The sequence below is a fragment of the Mugil cephalus genome, chromosome 3 (genome assembly GCF_022458985.1).
Source record: "Mugil cephalus isolate CIBA_MC_2020 chromosome 3, CIBA_Mcephalus_1.1, whole genome shotgun sequence".
Taxonomy (NCBI): domain Eukaryota; kingdom Metazoa; phylum Chordata; class Actinopteri; order Mugiliformes; family Mugilidae; genus Mugil; species Mugil cephalus.
The window spans coordinates 28,243,395-28,264,974 of record NC_061772.1 but is presented as its reverse complement, the minus strand read 5'-3'; the positions used below and the strand labels follow the sequence as shown (position 1 = coordinate 28,264,974).

Genomic DNA, 21,580 nt, shown 5'->3' with positions numbered 1-21,580 from the left:
TGTCAGATCAAAATAACCGTAACCACTAGGGCTACTAACAGCTACAGAATATGAGTAGGAAAGACCGACTGTTGCATACAATTGGAAACATACACCGATCAGGCATAACATTATGACCACCTTTCTAATATTGTGTAGGTCTCCCTTGTGCCTCCAAAACAGTTCTCATCAGAGAATGAGTCTTCTGAGGGTGTCCTGTGGTGTCTGGAGACATAATGTTGTTAGTTGGGGGGGTCTCTGAGGGGAGGGGCCTCTGTGGATCATCCCACGGATACTTGATCAGGTTGGGATCTAGTGAATTTGGAGGCCAGGTCGACACCTTGAGCTGTTCTTCATGTTTTTTTAGTTATTGCCTGGTCTGGTCTAGGTGGGTGCTACATATCTAAATAACATCCACATGAATGAATGCCAAAAGTTTCCTGCAGAAAGCTGAATTGAAAAAAGATGGACAATTGGTTGAATAATGGTCATAATGTTGTGGCTGATCGGTGTATTATTAATGTAAATGTAGTGAGTGACATTTAAAATGTTTGCTATGATTTCTATATTTGTAGTCTCTCCTGCACATTTTGATCATCTTAAAATGTTACTTGGTTACTTGAACATTTTATTACATAAAGGATCATGAATAGTGTCCCGGTGATTATTGGAAAAAATAACTCCAGACAGATTAATTTTGCCTCTACTGTGGCACTATTCCAATCTTCTTAGGAACACAGACTCAAACTGTTATTGGATATTATATTTTTTTTTTCACTGCACTAGTTGTTGCTTGTTGCAGCAACTCCATGACTATCGTCCCATTTCGTCTTTTTTGGTTATGTCTGTGGACCAATCCTGCGTTGACGTAAGCATTTTTGCACTATCTGCATCCTTCCCAATGGTAAATGTGTGTTTATGAATACATGAAAGCATACTAATTTTTCTATATTTTCTTACCTAAATGCTGCCTTGTTTGTTATCTTATCTTGTCTCTGCTGCCTCCCTCCACCATTTGGCAGCGTCTTCACATTGTGTTTGACTGCACGTAGTAAACAGAAAAAAGATAAGAAAACATTTTGGATTTTAGGTTTATTTTGCTTGGCACACTGTTCTCTCAGTCAGTTTCATGAGGTATCACCTGGAATGTTTTTCCATTAACAAGAGCCAAAAATTGTGAATTTGTTGCTTCTTAATGTGTTGTGCAGAGTTAGGGTGGGTTCATTCCTCTAATCGACTTCTATTTTGATCTACGGCAAAAACTCACCTGAGTAAAGAGAAACAACATCCAATGACCACTTTAAGATATGAATGTTAGGAATGAGGGAGTTTCCAGAGGTGATGAGCACTTGTTGGCTGCTTTGTTTTCACTCTGTTGGGTTTAGGTTTGGTGACTGAGGAGGAAATTCTGTTGCTTCTTAATACTAAATGTGTTTTTTAATAAATCATCATCGAAGTCCATCAGACCAGGGACGCCCAAATTCTTTCCCCAAAAATTAATCTGAGGGAAGGGTCGTGAGCCAAAATGTTAATTTTGCAGCATATTAAGTTAAATATGGGTATATACAGCATGCATGTGCAAAAGAAACACTATCACAAGCTAATTTTGAAAAATGAATTACACTGGTTATTGTGCTTCACATTCATGTTCAGAAAGTACTGTTTTCTTTAAATAAGAAAAATAATCTTAATATTTGAAGACAGACATGGATCATTACTAGACCTGGGGCCTATATCTGCAAATACAAAATCATTTAGTGCAATAAAACAAAGTAACATAGGACAAAACATCAGTAGTGTACTTACTGCAATAAACACGACAAAACATGCCCCCATTAATCATACAGGCTTGAATTATACAACACACACTAAGGTGGAATCGACCTTGGTTAGAAGACACTCGTTTTTCTAACTTTGAATTTTCTTTAGTCTGTGCGCCACAATCTGACACGCTCCATCTCATCCATCTCACAGGATTTGAGCTGGCAGGAGCTCAACAGCGCCCCCCTACCATCAATGTATAACAATGTCATTCTCTGGTCAGGAGTGGAACTGCACCGATAAATGATGTTTAAAGAGAACAAAAGAAAAAACTATAATATAATAATAATAATAATAATATAGTTTGGCCAAAATGGACAGTCAGGAATGAGACCAAAGTCCAGGTTTCCACTGGTCTAATGTCTATTCTTTATGTTTCTTGTCCCAATCTGCTCTTCTTCTTCTTCTTCTTCTTCTTCTTCTTCACTCAGTCTCCTCTGAACAGCTGATATTTAGATGTTCTCAGGTTCTGTTAATCTGGTCTTAATCTGAGGCCGGTGACTTAAATAAACGCGTCCTCTGTAGCAGAGGTAACTTTTGGTCTTTATTTCCTCGTTGAAGACACTTTAATCGGAGCGTTTGGCGGTTTTTATAACTGCACTTGAGGAAACATTCATAAATTCAGAATTGAAAATTTGCACCTTCTTGTCTTTAAGTGGTGATGAATTATTTTCTCTTTATTTGGCTGAATGATTTTTGCTGTAACGTGGGTTAGAGCAACACAAACAGCAAATCTGATGCTGTCAAATACAATAAGAAGGAAAGAAAGACACACCTGTTAATTAAAAACCAGGTGAAGATGATGACTGAGTTTGCCAAGCTAGTATTAAAGCAAAAGAAATCTACAACTTAAAACAAATCCTGGTTTATTTAACACGTCCGTGTTTGCTTCATAATTCCATATGGGTTTCTTCATAGTCTCGATGTCTAAATAAAGAAGAATCATAGACTGGGAAGGCGTGTCCAAACTTTGGACTGGTACTAAGGTTTGTCAGCAACAAAGCCTCAACCTGCAAGAACTGCACACGTAAACTTTATTGCTCCGTAAATCAGATAGAAATTGTCCGTGGGTATTCAGTTTGTCGCTCATTACTATTATTACTCCATTATCCTGACTGACTGGTTGATGAAGTGGTTGGCACACACGCATAAACACACACACACGCAAACACACATCCACACGCTTTTCCCTCCATTGTCTGGATGCCAAGCTGATGTGTAACCCCCCCTCTCAACCTTCTATCACTGTAAATTTAGCAACAGAAGCTACTCAGCTGCTCCTTTCCAAAACCTGAGCCCTCCTCTTCCATCCACAGCATTTCACCCATCTCCTTCTCCAGGGTCACGGCCCACCCTCCCCACCTTTTTCACACATAAACATATACGCTACGCACACACACACACACGCACAGACATGCACACACACACTTCGCTCTCATCCCGTAGCCAATAAGGACCTGATGAGCTCAAGTATCACTGGAACACGGGGACTTATTTTGTGAGAGGAGGCTGCGGATTCTTACAGAGCTTCATCTTCATCGTCTGAGGAGCTTCTCTTCCTCTCTGAGGTGAGTGAGCCGCAGACACAGACACTCAACTTCACATGCTTCTTAGACAGTTTTATTACTAGTTGTTTGTTTTTTAGTAGAATTCATGCTTCAGGTTATTTAACCTCGTCGTTCCAGCTCTGGAGGCTGTAACCTCAGGAGGGACGTTGTTGCATGTTCTGCTGCATGTCAGACATGTGTAGTTTATGTTTGGGATGGTTTTCACAGCCTGGTCCCGTTTCCTCCGCTTCAGTTTGGAGAAAATATAAAAGAAACTTGATGTAAAAACCAGACAATTGGGGATTGATCATTGTTTTAAATGGTGATGCAGTAAATCTGAAAAAGCTCTGGGATGGATAGATTTGTCTTTATCATAAACCCGGCACCTATACGACACTTAAAGGATATGATGATAGATTTTATTAATCCTGTGATGGAAATTTTTGCAGCAGAATACAATAGAATAATAATTAGATAATAAATAAATATTTAATAAAAAATACATGTAAAGTTAAAGATAAAAACTGTCGTAAATATAATATAAAATGAAATAAACAAATGAAAAACAAAGGAAAACAAGACATTTTTATACAATTTTATACATATATATGTACGTATACAGTAGGAAAACTTACAGCTATATATATTAGTACACAATTTATTTATTTATTCTACATCTGTACACACCATGGTTCATTTTGTCCAGTTTACACTTACATGTAAGAAGTGTCTCTGGACGTGACCTGTGGATTCTGTAGCTTGGTTGCACATGCAAACATTTTTCTGCAGCATTTATTTTTATTTTATTAAATGTGTGAATCAGATTTTGATGTTTTTCTGTCCTTGCGTGGAACCTTCTACACATACACAGTCACGCGTCCAGCATCGTGTCTCTGTTCTTTTGTGAGCACATGGTCGGGCTTGTCCCTCAACTCCTCCGTCTCTTAGAATTTTCATTACAGCCTTATCATACAGCCTCCTCTTCCAACAGCTCGCCAGTATGTTGAACTTTAAACTGATCCGATCACACAGCCACTGCTGGTGGGACAGATTCCCCTCCTCTGGGTCCTCCGCTCTCGCACCGATGCTTTTATATTTATCTCATAATTGGCATTTCTAAATCTAAATCTGCTCCCGATCGGATCGAGATGTGATTTCCCTCCACGGTCCCTCCACCTGTTTTCACAAGTCCTTCGGTCTCAGCGCCGAGTTTTAGTTTCAGAAAGACTCAGAAAAACCTCTCAGCATTCGGTGCTGTCATACGCAAGAAATGAAGTGAGCATCCACTAAATATACAGAGTGCTGAAATGTTGGCATGCAGCGAGCGGACGCTGGACACACAGAGGTGAGGCCGCTGTCAGCTGCGAGTCGATCAAAGAGCTGGTTTGCTGGAGGTCGGCGGCGATTGGCGGCCTGGCTGCAGAGGATCCTCCCTCCGGACCAAGCCGAGGGATTAAAGCGGCTATTTGGACACCGTTCCTCAGCTGATGGGTAGAAATATGATCCAGAACTAATCCTCCCAGTCCTCTGCAGCTGTGCCCACCACTAAGTGCGAAGGACTCATCCATTTATATATATCAAATATGATATAGTCAGGTACAGAATATACGGCGAGATAAAGCTCAGCTCCCGTTTTAGATTCATTCAAGTGGTGATGGGATTTTGGCTGCGGGTTAAAGCCTGGAGGAACATTTTTACATACAAATACATGTTAATGTTTAAACTTTTTTTTCTCTAAAGTTTAGGATTCTTTATAATCTCTAAAAGCCAGTTCTGAATCCTTCATTTCAGCTCGATTCAGGCTCCATTCAGCCCTGTTCAAATATCCTCTGAGCTAAACCTGGACCTCATGACACAAGTGTCAATGATGTGCAATGTCGGAGCGGATTCTCACATGTCAAAACAAACCCGAAAAGACAATAACGCCCAGCGACCAGCTGAGACAATTGTTCTGGACAAGGTGTGAGAATGTTTCAGTGAGGACAGAGACACACTGTGGCTCTGTGACCTTAGCAGAGGATGAAGACAAATCCCACAGGAATATTTCCTCATTTAAAGACGCGTTTTGAACATTTCCGCCAAGTAGCAGCTCCAGTTATTTACAACTAGCGTGTTGTTGTGTAGCTGCTGAACTTCTACTCACAAAATCAACTTAAAAAAAGAAGATATGCATTAAATTAATGGAGTCAGAAGACGTTACTGCCGCAACTGTTGCACACAGAAAAGTGAATATTTGAACCTGTGCACTATTTAAATAGCTTAATTTTAGATGCAAAAATTATAATAATAATGTATATTTATAAATAGCACTAGGATGAGTTTAATATAGAACATATATAGTGAGTAGGGGGTCCCTACTTAATCTCTCCATCAGTTTACAGAAATGGCCGTGTTTTTAAATGATAGTAGGAGACGTCCCCCTCCCTCCTGAACATTTACAAACAAACTCTATCTTTAGCATCTTTAACATCTGCTTTCTGTCTGCCACTACAGCAAACACTATGATAGCTTTTAACTGCGGCTAATGTGTTTTTAAATCCGCAGATTATATTTAAATTTAGAGCAAATCTTAAATTAGTATTTTAATTGCATTTTAACAGACGCTGTGTCCGTAAATACAATACGAGGCCTATGGCTGGTGGCTAATGTGTCACAATTAGCTTGTCTTTTAGGGAGTTTATTCCTGACACTGAAATGTAATTCCTTCCCCTTTTGGTGGCGCGTTGCCCAATCAATGCAAACCTCCTTCATTAAAATACTTGGAAATTAAAAAATTCAAACCTAGAGTGTTATTGTAGGCCATGATGCAATTTAAAACAGGTGGAAGTTGCCAAATATGGTTCCTTGCCCCATAAAGGATTAAGAGCCTTAGAGTTTCAGGAATATCTGATCTTTTGCAGCTACAGCCAAAACTAAGTGCTGTAAACAAAGTGCATAAAAAAAACAATTAAAAGCAATAAAAACAATAAAAAATATGAAACACACTGATTCTTGAATTAAAGGACAAAACCTGTCGTACATAGAACATTCTTCTCTTTTCTAAAAATAAATATAATAACAATCATAAAAATAATTTAAAAAAAGTTACATGTAAATGGGTTTTCCATGTGTTAATTGTGAATTTGATGCTGCAGCCAGTAAATGCACATTTTCAGCCTGACTTCAGCAAGAGGTCACAATGTGAAACTACCAAATAAAAGTGTTTAAAACTGTTGTTAATGCGTAACTGTTCATATCAAATGAAAGAAAATGATCATTAACACATCATACAATACATAAAATGTCCTTCAAATTATATTTTCCATAAAATACTAGTAGTTTAGCTTAGAAACAAGGGAATCATCTAGTCTGGCTCAATGATGACGTCTTATTCTTTAATTATTGACGTGGACGTTAGCAGGGAACGAAAGAGACAAAACATTAACACGTCCACAATAATTAAGTGAGACGGAGCATGTCCTTTAGTGGTTTTGTTTTTGTTGCTATGCTACGCTACACTACGCTAGCCTCTTCCTGTCGTTATGCCATACGGGTGGACAACTCTATGGTGTCTCTATAAAACCCCGGAGCGTGAGACATTTGATATTTCTGCAGCTGCACAGATGTCTCTGTGGGGATCAGACCTTTAATCTTTCCATATCAGCGCAGCCTGTCGCTGCTATTTCAAATCACCAGGCCCTTTGTCTTTCCCCTCAGGTGTGAATTCTGCTGTCAACATGTCCGACACCGAGGAAGTGTAAGTGAATCCCAATGCCAATAGCGGCTCACACTGCTGCCGCCTGATGTCATTCGATCAGACTCGGCTTTATTAAAAAAGCCGGCAGGGATCTCCCGTTTGATTGATTTCTGAATCTCTTTCTCACATTTCAGGGATCAGGTCGAGGGTAAGTACAAAACACACAATGTCATTCATTTCTATATAAATATATGTAAATATTCTATAATATGATGTTCACTCTCTTATTGACTTATTGAATTGAACGTAAACACATGCTGTTATTTTAATATTTGTCTCAAATGCACTGGTAAAGACACGTTTGTATACATTTAAATAGAAATTGTCGACATTTCTGCATAAAAAATGAAAGGAAACATCAGCAGGTTTTCACAAAAGGACAAAGAGAACCCAGGCAAAAACAAATGAGATATGTTACACTTGTGTATTTGTTTATTATTTAAGCTGCAAGAGTACGTGAACCCTTGTTTTAAGGATCTGGTGTGACCTCCTTGTGCGGTCATAACGAGAACTAAATATTTCCAGGAAACTCCTTTGTCAGCGTCGTACACGTCCACAAACACCTGAGTCTCATCACATTAATGGAAACACTTCTGAACACGTGGCCTTGGAAATATCTCCCTAGGAGTGCACTTGTTTTTGCAGCTCACTGATGTGTAATATTGGCTCATTGGTGTGAACCACAGAGCCACTGTGATGCTCCATGCGCTTCTATAACATCACATAGTGTGTGTCAAGATAATGTTCAGTATATTAATCTAAAGAGGGAGAAATTCCTTTAAACCAAATAAATTGACTTATTTACGACTTTCAGGACAAACAAGCCCAAATGAACCAAATGTGTTTCTGAAAAAATACAAAAAAACGTCAGACGCACATAAACAAAACCTAAAGAAACATAATTCACACACTTTGACTTGAATAAGAATAGTAGGTTAACTGAACAAAGTGTATTTTCAAGTGGATTTAATCCATAAACGTACACTGTCATGACTAAAGCAGAAAACTGAGTGAGACTCATGCAAAACATTACTTCAATACTACTACACAAATACACTTTTTAAAGTACAGCTCCAACCTCTCCTTCATAGACCGTTGTACAATAACCCACATATTTATTCCCCAGTCCACTTGCACATAATAGGCACATTTGCACTGTTGTTTTAACATTTAACATCATGTGTGTTTATTATATTTTATTTTATTGTGTAAAGCTGCTATAGTTTCTACTTTATTGCTCCGAACCGAAGAGCTGCCGAAATGTGTGCCGTTAGTTTTTCAATCACAATAAAACTTCTTATTCTTAGTTTGAATATTTTTCCTGTCTCATTCGTCTGACCTGGTTCTCTTTGTCTAATTTCTTTGTCGACTGGTGTGAAAATCTTTTTCTTACAAAGAACCAATTATAAACGTACATTTGATTTATATTTAACTTCTCAGTTAAGCATTGACACCATGTGATATTTTGTTTCTGTTGTCCCACTGTACTTGTTCTTTTGTTTTTTATTCCATACCTGAAGACGAGGAAGGTAAAGAGGACTGAACCGACTCCACGTTGTAGACTTGTCTACAGTGAACTAATTGCAGCTGCCTGGTTTCACCCTTAATTGAAAGTGTTTGGCACCGACAACTACTGTATAAACTGACTATATACTAACATCTGTACAGGTTTTAAATCAGTTTGATGAATCTAAAAAAGGACCTGTAGTGGATTTAGTTTAACATTTAATAGATGTTGAGCAGCTTTGTTTTAATACCATTAGCATTTTTTAAATTTATCATGAAAAGTGTGTTTGTAGGGATGCAGCGTTATTTTATTTTTGTACAGTTTAGTTTAACTTGCTGTCAGTCACTTCCAGTTTCTGCAGTGTAACTAACATATAGTTGTCATGCAGCCAAACACTTCCGAATTAATGGTGACTTTTCTCCGACTGAGTGATGTTGTGAATCACATGGTTAAGAAAAAAATGTGATTGAGTCTCACAATCTACATTTATTTTCTTGGCATGTGACATGTTTAGGTCATCTGTTAATGTCAGTGCCGCTGTCCTTGACCTGATACACACACGGGCCACATTTTAAACAGCAGATGTGGAAAACTACCTCAACGATTATTAAAAAAATAATTTATTAAATAAATAAATAAAGATGCATTTAACTGAAGATAAGTAAATGACCACAATCAGCATATTGGCTACAAACATATTAGCCGTAAGTAGTCTAGTACTCATCCAAAGACGCTTTTATATATAAAATATCATATAGTTGAGTTTAAACTAAAACAGAGCTCCCCTCTTAAGTCACAATTAAACTTAAATTAAAAATTCAGTTGTCGTATAGGGCCATTTCCTCACTGAGGCCAGTTTGAACTAACTTGCTTTGAGCTAGCTATCTAGCTAGCTGACATTCTGCTAGATATTAGCTTTACACCATTAGCTGAAATGCCCTTTAGTTAGCCAGTTTAGCCTCTGCTACACCAGTTTAAACAATGCACCAGCTGGCGATTTAGCTACTGCTCCATTACATTAACTCAATCACCATGCAAGGAAGCAGTTAAGCCATTGCTTCACTAGCTTCAACAATCTCGTAGTTAGCCCCTGCTACACCAGTTTAAACACTGCACTAGCTGGTAATTTAGCAACTGCCCATTAGCATCCATTAGCTCAATCACTGTGCAAAGTAGCAGTTTAGCCATTGTTCCACCAGCTTAGTCAATCTCCCAGTTCAAACACTGCGCTAATTAGCAGTTTAGCTACTGTTCCATTAGCTTAACCCTCCTAGTATCTTTGGAGTCAATTTGACCCCATGACCCCAATGTTTAATGTCTCTGAATATACGATTACTTAGATTTTTTGCTTCATATTTACTTAGAAATTGATTTAACTTCTCCTGATTTAATGATTTATAGTTCAAATAGCCAGTTTATCTCATCCCCTGTTCCACCAGCTTCAACAACCTGTTAGCTAGCTGTTTAGCCGCTGTGACTCTAGTTTAAGGTCTATTTTGAGTATATACTTGGCCTTCCTTAAAATGAAAAAAATTCTTCTGAAGCATTAATATTCTCAGCTAAATTAAATTAAAATTGTTTCAGATAAAGAAAATGTAGGATTTGAACAAAGTTAAAAACCGTTAGCATTGACAAATAATACATTTCACCAGTGTAATCTTCCAACTCCATATTCCCAACATTTTGGTGACTGACAATAATTTATTTTGAATTAGATTTTGAGTGAGATTTGCTTATTTCTGGCGACAAAAACCATCAGTCGTGGTTCAAAAATATAGTCAAAATACTAATATTTTTTCTCTATAATATTTAATAACAAACAATTCTGTTGTGCAAGAGTTAGGAAATACAGTATAATGTTGCCAAATGCTCCTTAAAGTGTTATTGCATTAAAATGATTGCAGATACTTCCATTTATTAATGTATAAAATGCTACTGCAAATATATTAATCTTCACCAATAATAATCTTGTTAGTTGTTAATAGAAGAATTGTTTGGAAGGGGTTAATCTGAATTGTGAGCATTATTTTGGTTTTCCAGGTAGTTTTACACACCAGCTGTTCAGTGTGGCCTCCGTGTGAAAGGTCAACTGACTTTCTCTCATCATCACCTGTTTCTTTCTCTCCGTTCTCCAGCAGTGCTGTCCCTCGTTCACCCATCCATCCTCTCTCTGTAACTAAAGTAATGTCTCACTTTTGGTTTCTAATGGCTCTGTCATGTCTGTGGTCTCCATTAACGGCCTTCTCCGACACCCTCCCTGTCCCCGGCGGTTTGGTGCATGCTGCGTGCCCCTAGCCCAGGAGGAGGTAGTAGAAGTAGAAGTAGCCCCTGAGGCGGAGGCCCAGGTAGAAGCAGAGCCAGAGGTAGAGCCTGAACCAGAACCCGAGCCAGAGGTGGCGCAGGAGGTGGTTCATGAGGAGGAAGGTACGTGGCATGGGCTGTCGTTCACATCCTTCTCCCGCAGGACATCCAGCACTACTCTGCCCCGTAGGATAGTCGGTCCTCGCTGCAAAACATGTCCTACCTGACAGGTCACAGAGCTGAGTCTTAACACATAAAATCAAAAAAAGTGTTCATTTATCTGTGGATTACTCCAACACATTTTAATTTGGAAAAGACTTTTAATATTTTTAATAAGAAACCAACGCAACACCTTTTTTTTAACATCTCTTTGCTAAATATACACAACCTGTTAAAAGTTTTAGAGCAGCATCAGTTTCCTCTGGTACAGTTGGTCAGAGCTTCATCCTACAACAAGATAATGACCCAAACCTTTAGTCCAAGCTCTACCAGAACTACCTCAGGATAAAAACTAGATGGAAAGCTTGAAAACATGGAGTTTTTCAGTAGTTTATTTGGTCTACATGGAGGAGTCTTAGGGCCCATGACAAAGAAAATAGAGGAAGTAGATTTTTTTTTTCATCGTGCACTTTGAGAAAAAATTAGAAATTTTGAAAAAAGTAAAAATTTCGTGAAAAAAACATTTTTTTTTCTTGAAATTTCAACTTGAAAATTTAGACTTTTTTCGCAAAGTGTATAATGAAAAAAAATCTGCTTCCTCTGATTTTTTTCTCATGTGTGGCTCTAAAACTCTTCTGTGGATCTGAGCTTTAATTTCAGAGTTAAGTGAGACATTAAACTGCACACATTTCAATAATATAAAAAATAAATAAATAAATTTGACCGGTAGTGTAGCAGATACAACACAGGCTGCAACGTTAACTGTGGCTAATACATTTTAAAGTCAACAGATTATTATTTTTTTCAACTTTTCAACAAAATGTTAAATAGCTTTGATCTGATAAGTTGTTTTATCTGTAATGAGGTGTCAAAATTTGCTTATCTTTTGGATATTTAATCCCTAATTCCTTTTGTCTAAGTTTATTAATTAATATATCTATTTCACATTTGAAAATTAAAAATCTCTGAGAAAATTGAAGAAATTGTTTTCCTTGTCACAGTGACGGAAATCTGCCAGAAGGTGGTGATGTATCTCCACATATTGTTTCTCTGTTCCACAAGTCTCTAAAATATCACTCTCTTCCTTCAGATACATACATATATATATTTATATATTTCCAGTTTCTGTACAGTAATAAAGTATGAAGACTCTGCTGTCTTGTTGGGTGGGATATTTTTGCAGCTCACTAATCTATTTGGCCCTTTCCACTGGAGTTACCTCCTCTTCATAACTGCCCAGTTTGACCAAAGTGGGTCTGCAGAGTAAAAATCAAGTTTCTGTGCACATTCAGAGCAGACCCACATGTCATTCAGCCAAACTGGGCCACGACACACAAGCTAGCAGCTGCACATCTCCTGTTAATGTCAGATTTAACATAAACATACAGCTACATTTAACAGCCATAAATTAAACAAAGAGACACCTGAGTTCAACCTGTAAAAAAAAATGGGGCAATTTCTTTTAAAATGAGGTTAGCTTTGCAGCACTGAACGATAATAGCTGTCAGTTGTTGTTTTTTTAGGCTGCAGAGACATTTTTAGGTATTTATAAATGTCCCAAACATTAGTTCCTGGAAGAAAAAAACAAACCACATTTCCCTCAGATTTTAGCCGCGCCGCCAAAATATCTAAAAGCAAATCTCTCAGTCTGTGGATACGTCTGAACGTCTCCTGTTGTGTTGCTTCATCAAACGTCCATAGTTACCACATCATTTATCGTTTAGCTCACACACAGTCCCAACGAAACATTTCGTCCTGTTATCGCTCACTGTCAGATGTGTGTTTTGAATATGAGCATTTACATGTTGAGAAGAAAAAATCTGCAGCCTTTTACATGAACCAGTCGCCCCCTCTCATCCGTGGCCTTCTGTCCATTTTAATATCTCATTTCGTTGTTAATGCTGATCTCCATTGTTTGCATTTTGGGCAAACTCACCTGTTTCTCTTCAAGGCCTAGCGCAAAGGATGATGGGTAATGTCAGTCATGTAAAAGTAATTTCTTCACCTCCCTTCTGTCTACGTTTAGCACCTTTTTCCCTGCGTGTAGATGAAGAAAGCATTTACATTGGGGTGCTGTTCAATTCTCATCCTCACAAATCTCCTTAGGTTTGGTTTAATTGATCTATTTATGACTGAGTTTAGTTTCCACTGAGGTGGAATCACTGCAGACGTCCCAGGTTTTAAATTTACCCCAAACAGCCCAGTGCCAGTTCTTAACCAAGGACAAAACATAACGTTGACTCAAACAGAAATTAATTTATTTACAGTCCATAATAAATTTGAAACCAATGAAAGACTGAACATCAGAAAACATGTGCAAAGAATTACATATTTATGACCTTAACCCTGTGAAGTTTTCCAATTTTTTTTGATAACTGTTGGTAATAGGTACTCTTTTTGTTATCATATTTGACAAAGGTGCGTATTTTTTTTTTTTTTTTTGACATTTCAAACTCAGATCCTAAAATACTCAATTTTTACACTGTGTAACCTAAATTGTTACGTTGTTACCGTTTAGGGACAAAAGTGTCCTCTTCAATATCGCCCTAAAAATAACCCATGTTAATAGTTATTTCTTCTTTTGTTTACGTAAGTCTTTTAATCCACTTCAGTACTAATCACAAATACCAAAAGTTTGATTATTTTCTGACTTTTAACCCTTCATATGCCAGTGTTTGTGATGGCACCAAAATAAAAAAAAAATAAAAAAAGTAGAAAAAAATATTTCCCTTTTTTTCCCTTTTTCCTTTAATGGTAACAACGTAACAATTTTTGGAAATAGGGCACTAAAAAAAATAAATAAAATAAAATAAATAATTTCTATTATTAAAAAATTTAGATCATTAAAAAAATCTGTTTTTGGGTTTTTTTTTCTATCAAATAAAAATTGTGATGACATTGCAAACACTGGCATATAAAGGGTTAAAAATAAAAAAATAATAATAAAACCTTCGGTATTTATGGTTAATAATGAATTGGATTAAAAGATTTATGTAAAAAAATATTAGCATGTGTCATTTTTGGGGCATTTTTGGACACATTTGTCCCTTAATGGTAACATTGAACAACTTTTTAATCAGGTATGACGATTAGAGAATGCAGAACAAAGTCAAATCACTCAAACATTATAATCTCTCTGTGAAAACCATGTCACCACCAGTCAGAAACATACAGTCAAACTAAAAAAACAAAGAAAGAAAGAGCTGGTAAAGGATCAATGAACGACACGTGCTGGGACGTCGTGCAGCGGCCGCCTGTTCAATCTGAAAATCAATCAATCAATCAGCCCCCCCATCATGTAAATGTGCTTCATAAACTGTGCAGCATATAGAGACCCAGTCCGACCACTAATGATCTCTGTTCTGCTCTTGCTTTGGACGCTTGCTGCATGCAGACGCCTATGAAGAGGAAGGTATGTTGATCTGAATTCTACTCTGTCTTTCACACATGATTAAATTGTTTTGAGGTGATGAGCAGCCTGGAGGGAAACTTTAGTGTGTGCGTCAGGTGGCGGAGGAGGAACAGGGTGGAGGATTCATGAATACTGAGTCATGGTTATGAGCCCCACTGCTCATCTCTTCTTCTTCTTCTTTTTTTTGTTGCATGAATGTGTCCTGCCAGTGGACGAGGGAGATCAAGATGGTAGTTTGTATTTCCTGCTGAGTCGCTGTTGCTTTTGCCTGCTTTTTTTCCCCCCTCCTTCCCCCCGTCTTGTCTGTTTTTTGTATTTTAGAGTGAAGGTTCCTAAAAAAATAAATAAATAAATAAAAATAATAAAACTCTAATCATACACTTCACCAATCCAAGCTCTGTATTCACCACGGAAAGAATTAACAGAAATTACAACTTTAAAGTTGTGAACAGTGTGGTCTGATGTTAAAAAACTTTTTTATGACTGATCCTGATTAGCACTTTAAATGTCTCTGATTATACTGGTTTGATTTACACACTAATTCACAAGAGATTAACATTGTGAAATCTTATATAATCTCATAATAACACAGTGGCCTCTTTGCTGCGTGCAAACCTTTGACTGAAAGTAAATGCACAGTAATGCGGTGAAAAGAGCATCGACGGGAGGTTTTGAAGCTCAGCGTGGCGTCTGTGGGGGGGAGGCCATCTTGCCATCTAACTCCCAGCCATTTCTAAAATAGTCGTAGAAGTGGGGGCTGGCAGATGACACCTTGGCAGACAACAGGCAATGAGAACCAGCCCTCATGTAACCACGCGGCGACCTACTTTCATCCACTTATCAAAGGATTGGTCGTGGTGACAACGCGCTTTCAGTGGTATTTTCCGGATGTCTCTGCCCCTGGCAGCACGTTCTAGCTCCTAATGGGGAATCACAAGGCGTCCTTGTATATACTGTGTAATCCCTGTAAGGAAATCTGGTGCTACCTCGGGATGTCCCGTCAGCTGTGCATGCCCGGTAAATCCGGAAAGGAAAGTTGCTCAGGAGACAACCTCACAACACTGAATGAAAGACCAAGCTCCATCCCGGATTGTTCAAACTCCCCCGTCCAATCTCTAAATAATAAGAATAATGCATTGGTTTTATGTTGCACTTTTCCATCATTCGCTCACACAGTCACACCCTGGTGGTGGTAAACTACATCAGCTGTCCTGGGGTAGACGAACAGAAAGGTGGCCGCCGATTTCCGACCACCACTAAACATCACTCACTCGCAGTCATACACAAGGGGACAAAGTGGATTAAGTGTCAAAGGACACAACAGACAGACTAGGATAGAATCGAACGGAGGTTATTGGACGACCGCTCTACCTCCTGAGCTACTACTAAGCATTTATATCGGCCAGCTGTGTTAAGTTTGGTGGGTGGAACTGAGTGGCTCAAGTTGAAGTCGATACATGTCGATTAACAGTGACTTCCACTAAGAGAAGACATCTGAGGTGATGGTTTAGAGCTATTTAGAGCTTTCTGTGCATGTCTGGCTGCTGGGACACATCAATAAGGGACGTGCATTTCAGATTAATCCCAGCAGGTCACGGTCTGTGGAGGCTATGGCGCAGGGACTGGAGCTACGCCAAAGGGGCTATAAATTAAGCTTAAGGTTGAGCCCAGGCATCCTGCAGAGGAGGAACCTCGTATCAGCTGCTTGTATTAACGATGCCATTCATTTGATCTCTATGTGAAGTTCATGATGACAGAGTGAGGATTGGAACATAGGTTGAACATAGGTTTTTCTATGGGGATTGACTCAGTTTTGGAGTTAGCCTCTAGTGGACATTTGAGGAAATGCAGATTGTTTTGTGTAGTTTTTCAGCAGTTGATTCTCAATTTTGCAGCATTTTTTAAGGCTTCATCCTGAGATGTAGTCAGTTCAGCGTCTGGAATCACCTAAAAATAAACCTAAATCAGAATAAAATTATGCAGAATACATCGGCTGCTGCTGTGAGATGATTTTGCTAAAGTTCAGGTCGGGTCTGAAGGTGTTCAGGTGTTCATTTTTCATTTTGGAAGTTGGCTACTGAAAAGAGATCATGTGTTTGGTATTTCCTTGTTTTAGAGAAGCTGTAGCTTCCTAAAACTGGTTCCAAACTTCTAATTTCTCCTCCCTCTGCAAGTAAAGAAATCATTGCATTTACAAACAGTTAATTAGGGTAGAAATATATTCGTGTCTCCTCTGTTGTCAACCAGTATTCCTGTGTATTTATAATCCTTAAAGCCGAGGTTAACGCGCAGTAATTAGGTCACTGTTGATGGAAAGTATTGCTAAAGAATTTAAAACTCACTCTCACATTACAACGATGTACTGGAGGTGTGAAACAACCTGCAGCCCCTGAGTAGTAACTCAGCTTGTCCACACGGATCTATTCCCTGATTAACCTGCAGATCTTTACACTCTCTCCATGTTCAAGCCTCTAACATTCTCTCTTCTCTACCTCGTGTTGCTTCGACGCTGAAAACAACCAGAGGAGAAGCCGAAGTTTAAGTGAGTACATTTATTCTCTGTCATCCGTAACTAGAACGTCATGTTTCTTATTAATAGGAACTTAAATTCACTTTTTGTTTCCTTCGACAGGCCGAGTGCTCCGAAGATCCCAGATGGCGAGAAAGTGGACTTTGACGTAAGTTGATCGATCTGTAGATAAAGAGATTAGATTCATCATTTCCATTGTCTCTTTGTTGGCCCAAATAAAGCTGCGGTCCATAACTCTCTCACCCATAAACCATTCTCCATTTTCCCTGTATTTGGATAAATTAGCATTTCCTTTAATCTGGAAGCCAGACCAAATTCACCTCTCATTAATTTGTAATGTAGCTGAATCATAGACTGTATAGAAAATGGACGTCATGACAACTCCTCTTAAAGCAAGTAGAGCTCCCCCTGGTGACTGACTGCAGTATAGTTCATAAGCTCCACCTCCTCCATGTTGATGAATGGGACTTGAGCATAAAACTAAAATACAGATAAAATACGTGATTTATTTTCCTCTGTTTTTTTTTTGTTTTTTTTCCCCCGATATCTCAAGTTAATGATCTCATTATCTCGGGAAAACAAGAGTTTGTTTTCTTGAGATCTCCAGAAACTTAATCTATCTAATATCTAACAAACATTAAAGCATAAAACAAACAACCTTACAGTAGATCTGTCACACTAAATTTTATTTATTTGATGCCATTAAAACAGGATGTGACATCATGGTGATTGACAGTTGCTAGTGATTTTAGTGGAAGTGTGGATTAGTGATGTTGGATACCATCGATTTAATTTCCAATTCGACATGGAGTAAAATTCCGGCTGGTATCGGCGATACCGGTCCAGTACCGATACTTTGTGTAAATACACTCTGAAGTTTCTGGTAAACCTAAAAAAAAGAAGTAGAGTTTTTCAAATGCTGATTCTGCTCCAGCAAATAGTTTGGGCTGTTCTTTATGTGGTGATGGACAGAAGAGTAACATTAGTCATACACGTCATATGATGGACACTTCCTGTTTTTGTTTCTTTAAATGTTAATGATGCAACACATTTACAAAGTCACCAGTCTGCAGTTACAAAGAACTAAAGAAGAACTTTAGTTCAAACTTAATAACTGATTTAGGATCAGGTGGTGCATCCTGTTCATCCAACACATTTTGAGTATGTACTATTCTCTCGTATTTTCCTGCACAACATCTTACCCTTTTTATACTTTTTTTCTTTAGTGTTTTCTATCTTCAGTTTACAAATAAACTAATCAAATCAAATGATTTAGTTTAGTTTAGTTTGTCAGATGCACCGTTGCAGCTCTTTGTCTGGGTCCACATCTTGCAGGACATCCAGAAGAAACGTCAGAACAAAGATCTGGTTGAGCTGCAGTCGCTGATCGACGCTCACTTTGAGTGCAGGAAGAAGGAGGAGGAGGAACTCATCGCTCTCAAAGAAAGAATTGTGAGATAATGCCCCAATAACATTTCACAGTTTCTACGTGTACTTTTATATGATGAAGCTTAGAGCTCAATGCTCTGTGCAAGGGAGTGAGCGACGTAAGGACTGTGTATTGATTTGTGTTTGCAGGAGAAGCGTCGCGCTGAGCGAGCCGAGCAGCAGAGGATTCGTGCTGAGAAGGATAAAGAGCGACAGGCCAGACGGGAGGTACGCTTTTTTTTTTTATGTGGTGTTAAAAGTTCTGGTTTCTCTCCAGCTACGCTGCACTTCTCCAACCAGAGGGCGTGGTCTACCCACAATACTGTCTAAGAGAGAAATGTGTTGTGTATGACACCTGGTGGACTAAACGATGACTTCAGTTTGAGATGTTTTCTCTAGACTAGGTTGCAGAATATTCAAAATTTGAACATTAGAAAAAACACGAGGCCTCAGTTTTTAACGTTTAAAAGTAATTTAAAAGTAATTCACCTGATTTTGTCTTGTCATCTCAAGAAAATGTGTGTTAAACAATGAAATTTGATCATGTGACTTTCTTAGCCAATCACCTTTAAGTTCCTGTATCTAAATGACATGATCTCCATTTTCATTATTTAGACGGTCTGATGAATGTCGCCAGACCGAACGTCGAATAAACGGGTGAAATTGAGATTTGTCCTCAAAACTGGTGTGTGCTGCCTCCCTAGAAATGGACATTGAATTGATAGAGATGATTTTGGTTTAGCAGCACAACACTGTGCATGACTCTTTAAGAGAGTTAGCATGAAAACAATTCAAAAAGAGACTAGAGAGATTAGAACTCAGAACCTTCTTGCTGTGAAGTAGCTCAATGAGGATTCATAAATATACTTAATAACGAGAAAGATGATTTTCAGACTTAACAGTTTAACCTCCATCCGTCCTCCTTCGTTTTACAGGCCGAGCGGCAGAGGAAGGAGGAGGCCGACGCCCACAGGAAGGCTGAGGATGAGGCCAAGAAGAAGATAGCGCTGACCAACATGGGATCCATGGGCTACAGCAGCCACCTGCAGAGGGTATTCTGTTATTTCATTTCTGCTCTTTTTTCAACATTGCAGGTTGTTTTTCTTTTGTTCAGCTGCACATTTGAAGCAGGCTGGAGTTCCAACCAGTTCTGACTCTTCCAGGTTGATCAGAGGAGAGGCAAGAAGCAGACTGAAAGAGAAAAGAAGAAGAAGGTTCTCGCAGAGAGATGCAAACCCCTTAGCGTCTCTGATCTAAGCGAGGACAACCTGAGGTGGGTTAGGGTTATATTAAGTATTAACTTTGCAATTTTGATGAATCTCTGTCCAAGGGAGTTATAATATGATTATTTTTCTGGAGGAAAAAAAAACTCTGCCAGATTGTCCACTGAACTCTTCCTGGTTCCTGGTTTGTGTTCGTCAGGGAAAAGGCCAAAGAGCTGTGGGAGTGGCTGCACAGGCTGGAGGCGATTAAATACGACCACTGCGAGAAGCTCAAGAGACAGAGATACGAGGTCAGTGCTGCAGGAGATGCTGCATGACTGTATTTATTTCTAAAAGTCTTCTGGGTCACATTCAGGCTACCGCCTCTTCTTTTCACCGTTTTCTATGGGGGCCTTTGTCAAGATTTAATGCAGAGTTGGAACAACATTAAGGGGACAATGATTATTATATCAAAATTGAGGTGGAAAGGGTTTGGAAGTCAAACCAAACATGCTCTGGTTGGTTGTAGGACAATCCAGTTAATTTATCTCTGTATCAGCTGAAACACGGCCCATAATAAAATCCACATGGCAGCAGCTTAGCAGCAGGTTAGCAGCAGGTTAGCAGCAGGTTAGCAACAGGCTGAGGGTATAAAGTGAGACTCTGTTTGTCTTTCAGGTCGTCTCTCTCAGAAACCGCATTGACGAGCTGCAGAAACAGTAAGTAACGAACACAAACACAGAGATTAAACAGAAACGCCTTAAATCACTATATGTTAGATGATCTAAGAACGTGTAGACTTTTCTACAGGCAAGCAGCAGCGCCCCCTCTGGCCAAACTTTCATTGCACCAGGGGGCACTGTAGATCCAAATGACAGTCAATTGTGGCCCAGTTCTTATTTGAGTCTGGTAACACACTATTTGGCCCTAATGGTTAAACTGACCTGGCAGGTCTCTACAGGAGGATCATCAGAGACTCCAGATCAAGTTTCCATCCCAAGAAATATTTATAGACAGTGAAATTAGTCTGGCTTTGTCCAGGGAAGGTCATCTATTGAATCAAATTCTTCTTATAGCATTCCTTTAGTGTGCACACACTCAGTGCATTTAGACGCACAGCTTAATCAAACTATTCGACTTTATGAATGAGGTCATTGTCTCGGTTTACATGCAACTACCTCTAACATGTCCTCCTCCTCCGCGTTGTCCAGTTAAAGTCCAACTAAGGCGTATACATGCTGGAGAAAATTGATTTCCGATCATATGATCCGGGTCTTAATCGGAAAAGGAGAATTCTGATTTTAGAGTAACATGTTTACATGTGTTTAATTTGTCCAGTTAAAGTCGGATTACGGCAATAATATTTTTTTCCACAAGCATTTAAACATACTAAGTTTCATTTTTCAAGATTTCTGCACCGATCTCACAGTTTTTGCATATTTTTGTATTGCACCTTGCAGCAGCAAGAAGGGAGCCGCCTCACGCCGCAGGAAGTGAGCGGCCTCTCGATGTCGTTGAGTAGCCCCCCCTGCAGCGTCCTGTAGCAACAGCAACGTCAACCGGACGACGTAGCGCCTGTGTCGGCCTGAGAGAAACTGTTTTAGGATGAATTAGCTGTAAAGAAGATTCAGACAATAAAGAAGCTAAACGCGATCTGTTTGACTGTATGTGCACTTTAGTTTTAGTTTATATCTCTGGTCAATCTGATTGTTGTGAAGGGGCAACCGAATAAAACAAGAAGATCATGACTGAAATGAAACCTCAGCCCTTGTTTTCACATTATTATTGGGTTGTGTTGGTGTATAACCAAATAAACTAGCTGTCAGCTTCTAACTTCTGACAAAACTTAACTGGAAATGGATGTTGCTCAATAACTCTTGGGTGTGTTAACAATATTTTTGGCGAAGGTGATGATTCGTCAGAGGTGAGTCAGCAGACATTCATGGAATATAGGTTTC

General features: G+C 38.8%; 1 protein-coding gene across 7 annotated transcripts; it reads left to right on the top strand.

The window, feature by feature from the left end:
• Window positions 1-3,260: 3,260 nt before the first annotated feature.
• LOC125005355 (troponin T, fast skeletal muscle isoforms-like) lies at window positions 3,261-21,381 on the top strand. Of its 7 annotated transcripts, XM_047580660.1 has the most exons (16): window positions 3,262-3,368; window positions 7,044-7,083; window positions 7,218-7,231; window positions 8,604-8,612; window positions 10,886-11,014; window positions 14,445-14,462; window positions 14,672-14,692; window positions 16,986-17,004; window positions 17,095-17,140; window positions 18,328-18,444; window positions 18,571-18,648; window positions 19,356-19,472; window positions 19,584-19,693; window positions 19,843-19,933; window positions 20,301-20,341; window positions 21,083-21,381. In XM_047580660.1, exons 2-16 carry the CDS (start codon window positions 7,064-7,066, stop codon window positions 21,117-21,119), a joined length of 867 nt encoding a protein of 288 aa, XP_047436616.1. In that variant the 5' UTR covers window positions 3,262-3,368; window positions 7,044-7,063; the 3' UTR covers window positions 21,120-21,381. The 7 variants fall into 7 exon arrangements, with proteins under 7 accessions (XP_047436618.1, XP_047436616.1, XP_047436619.1 ...); XM_047580662.1 differs by lacking the exon at window positions 14,672-14,692 and having other exon boundaries at window positions 3,261-3,368; XM_047580661.1 differs by lacking the exon at window positions 8,604-8,612 and having other exon boundaries at window positions 3,268-3,368.
• The last annotated feature ends 199 nt before the right edge of the window (window positions 21,382-21,580 follow it).

Bases quoted from the DNA above. Each gene is read 5' to 3' on its own strand.
- LOC125005355 (XM_047580660.1), top strand. From the start codon at position 7,064: ATGTCCGACACCGAGGAAGT. The intron at 17,141-18,327 runs GTAAGTTGATCG...CACATCTTGCAG, and splicing joins GCGAGAAAGTGGACTTTGAC to GACATCCAGAAGAAACGTCA. The intron at 19,694-19,842 runs GTGGGTTAGGGT...TGTGTTCGTCAG, and splicing joins CTAAGCGAGGACAACCTGAG to GGAAAAGGCCAAAGAGCTGT.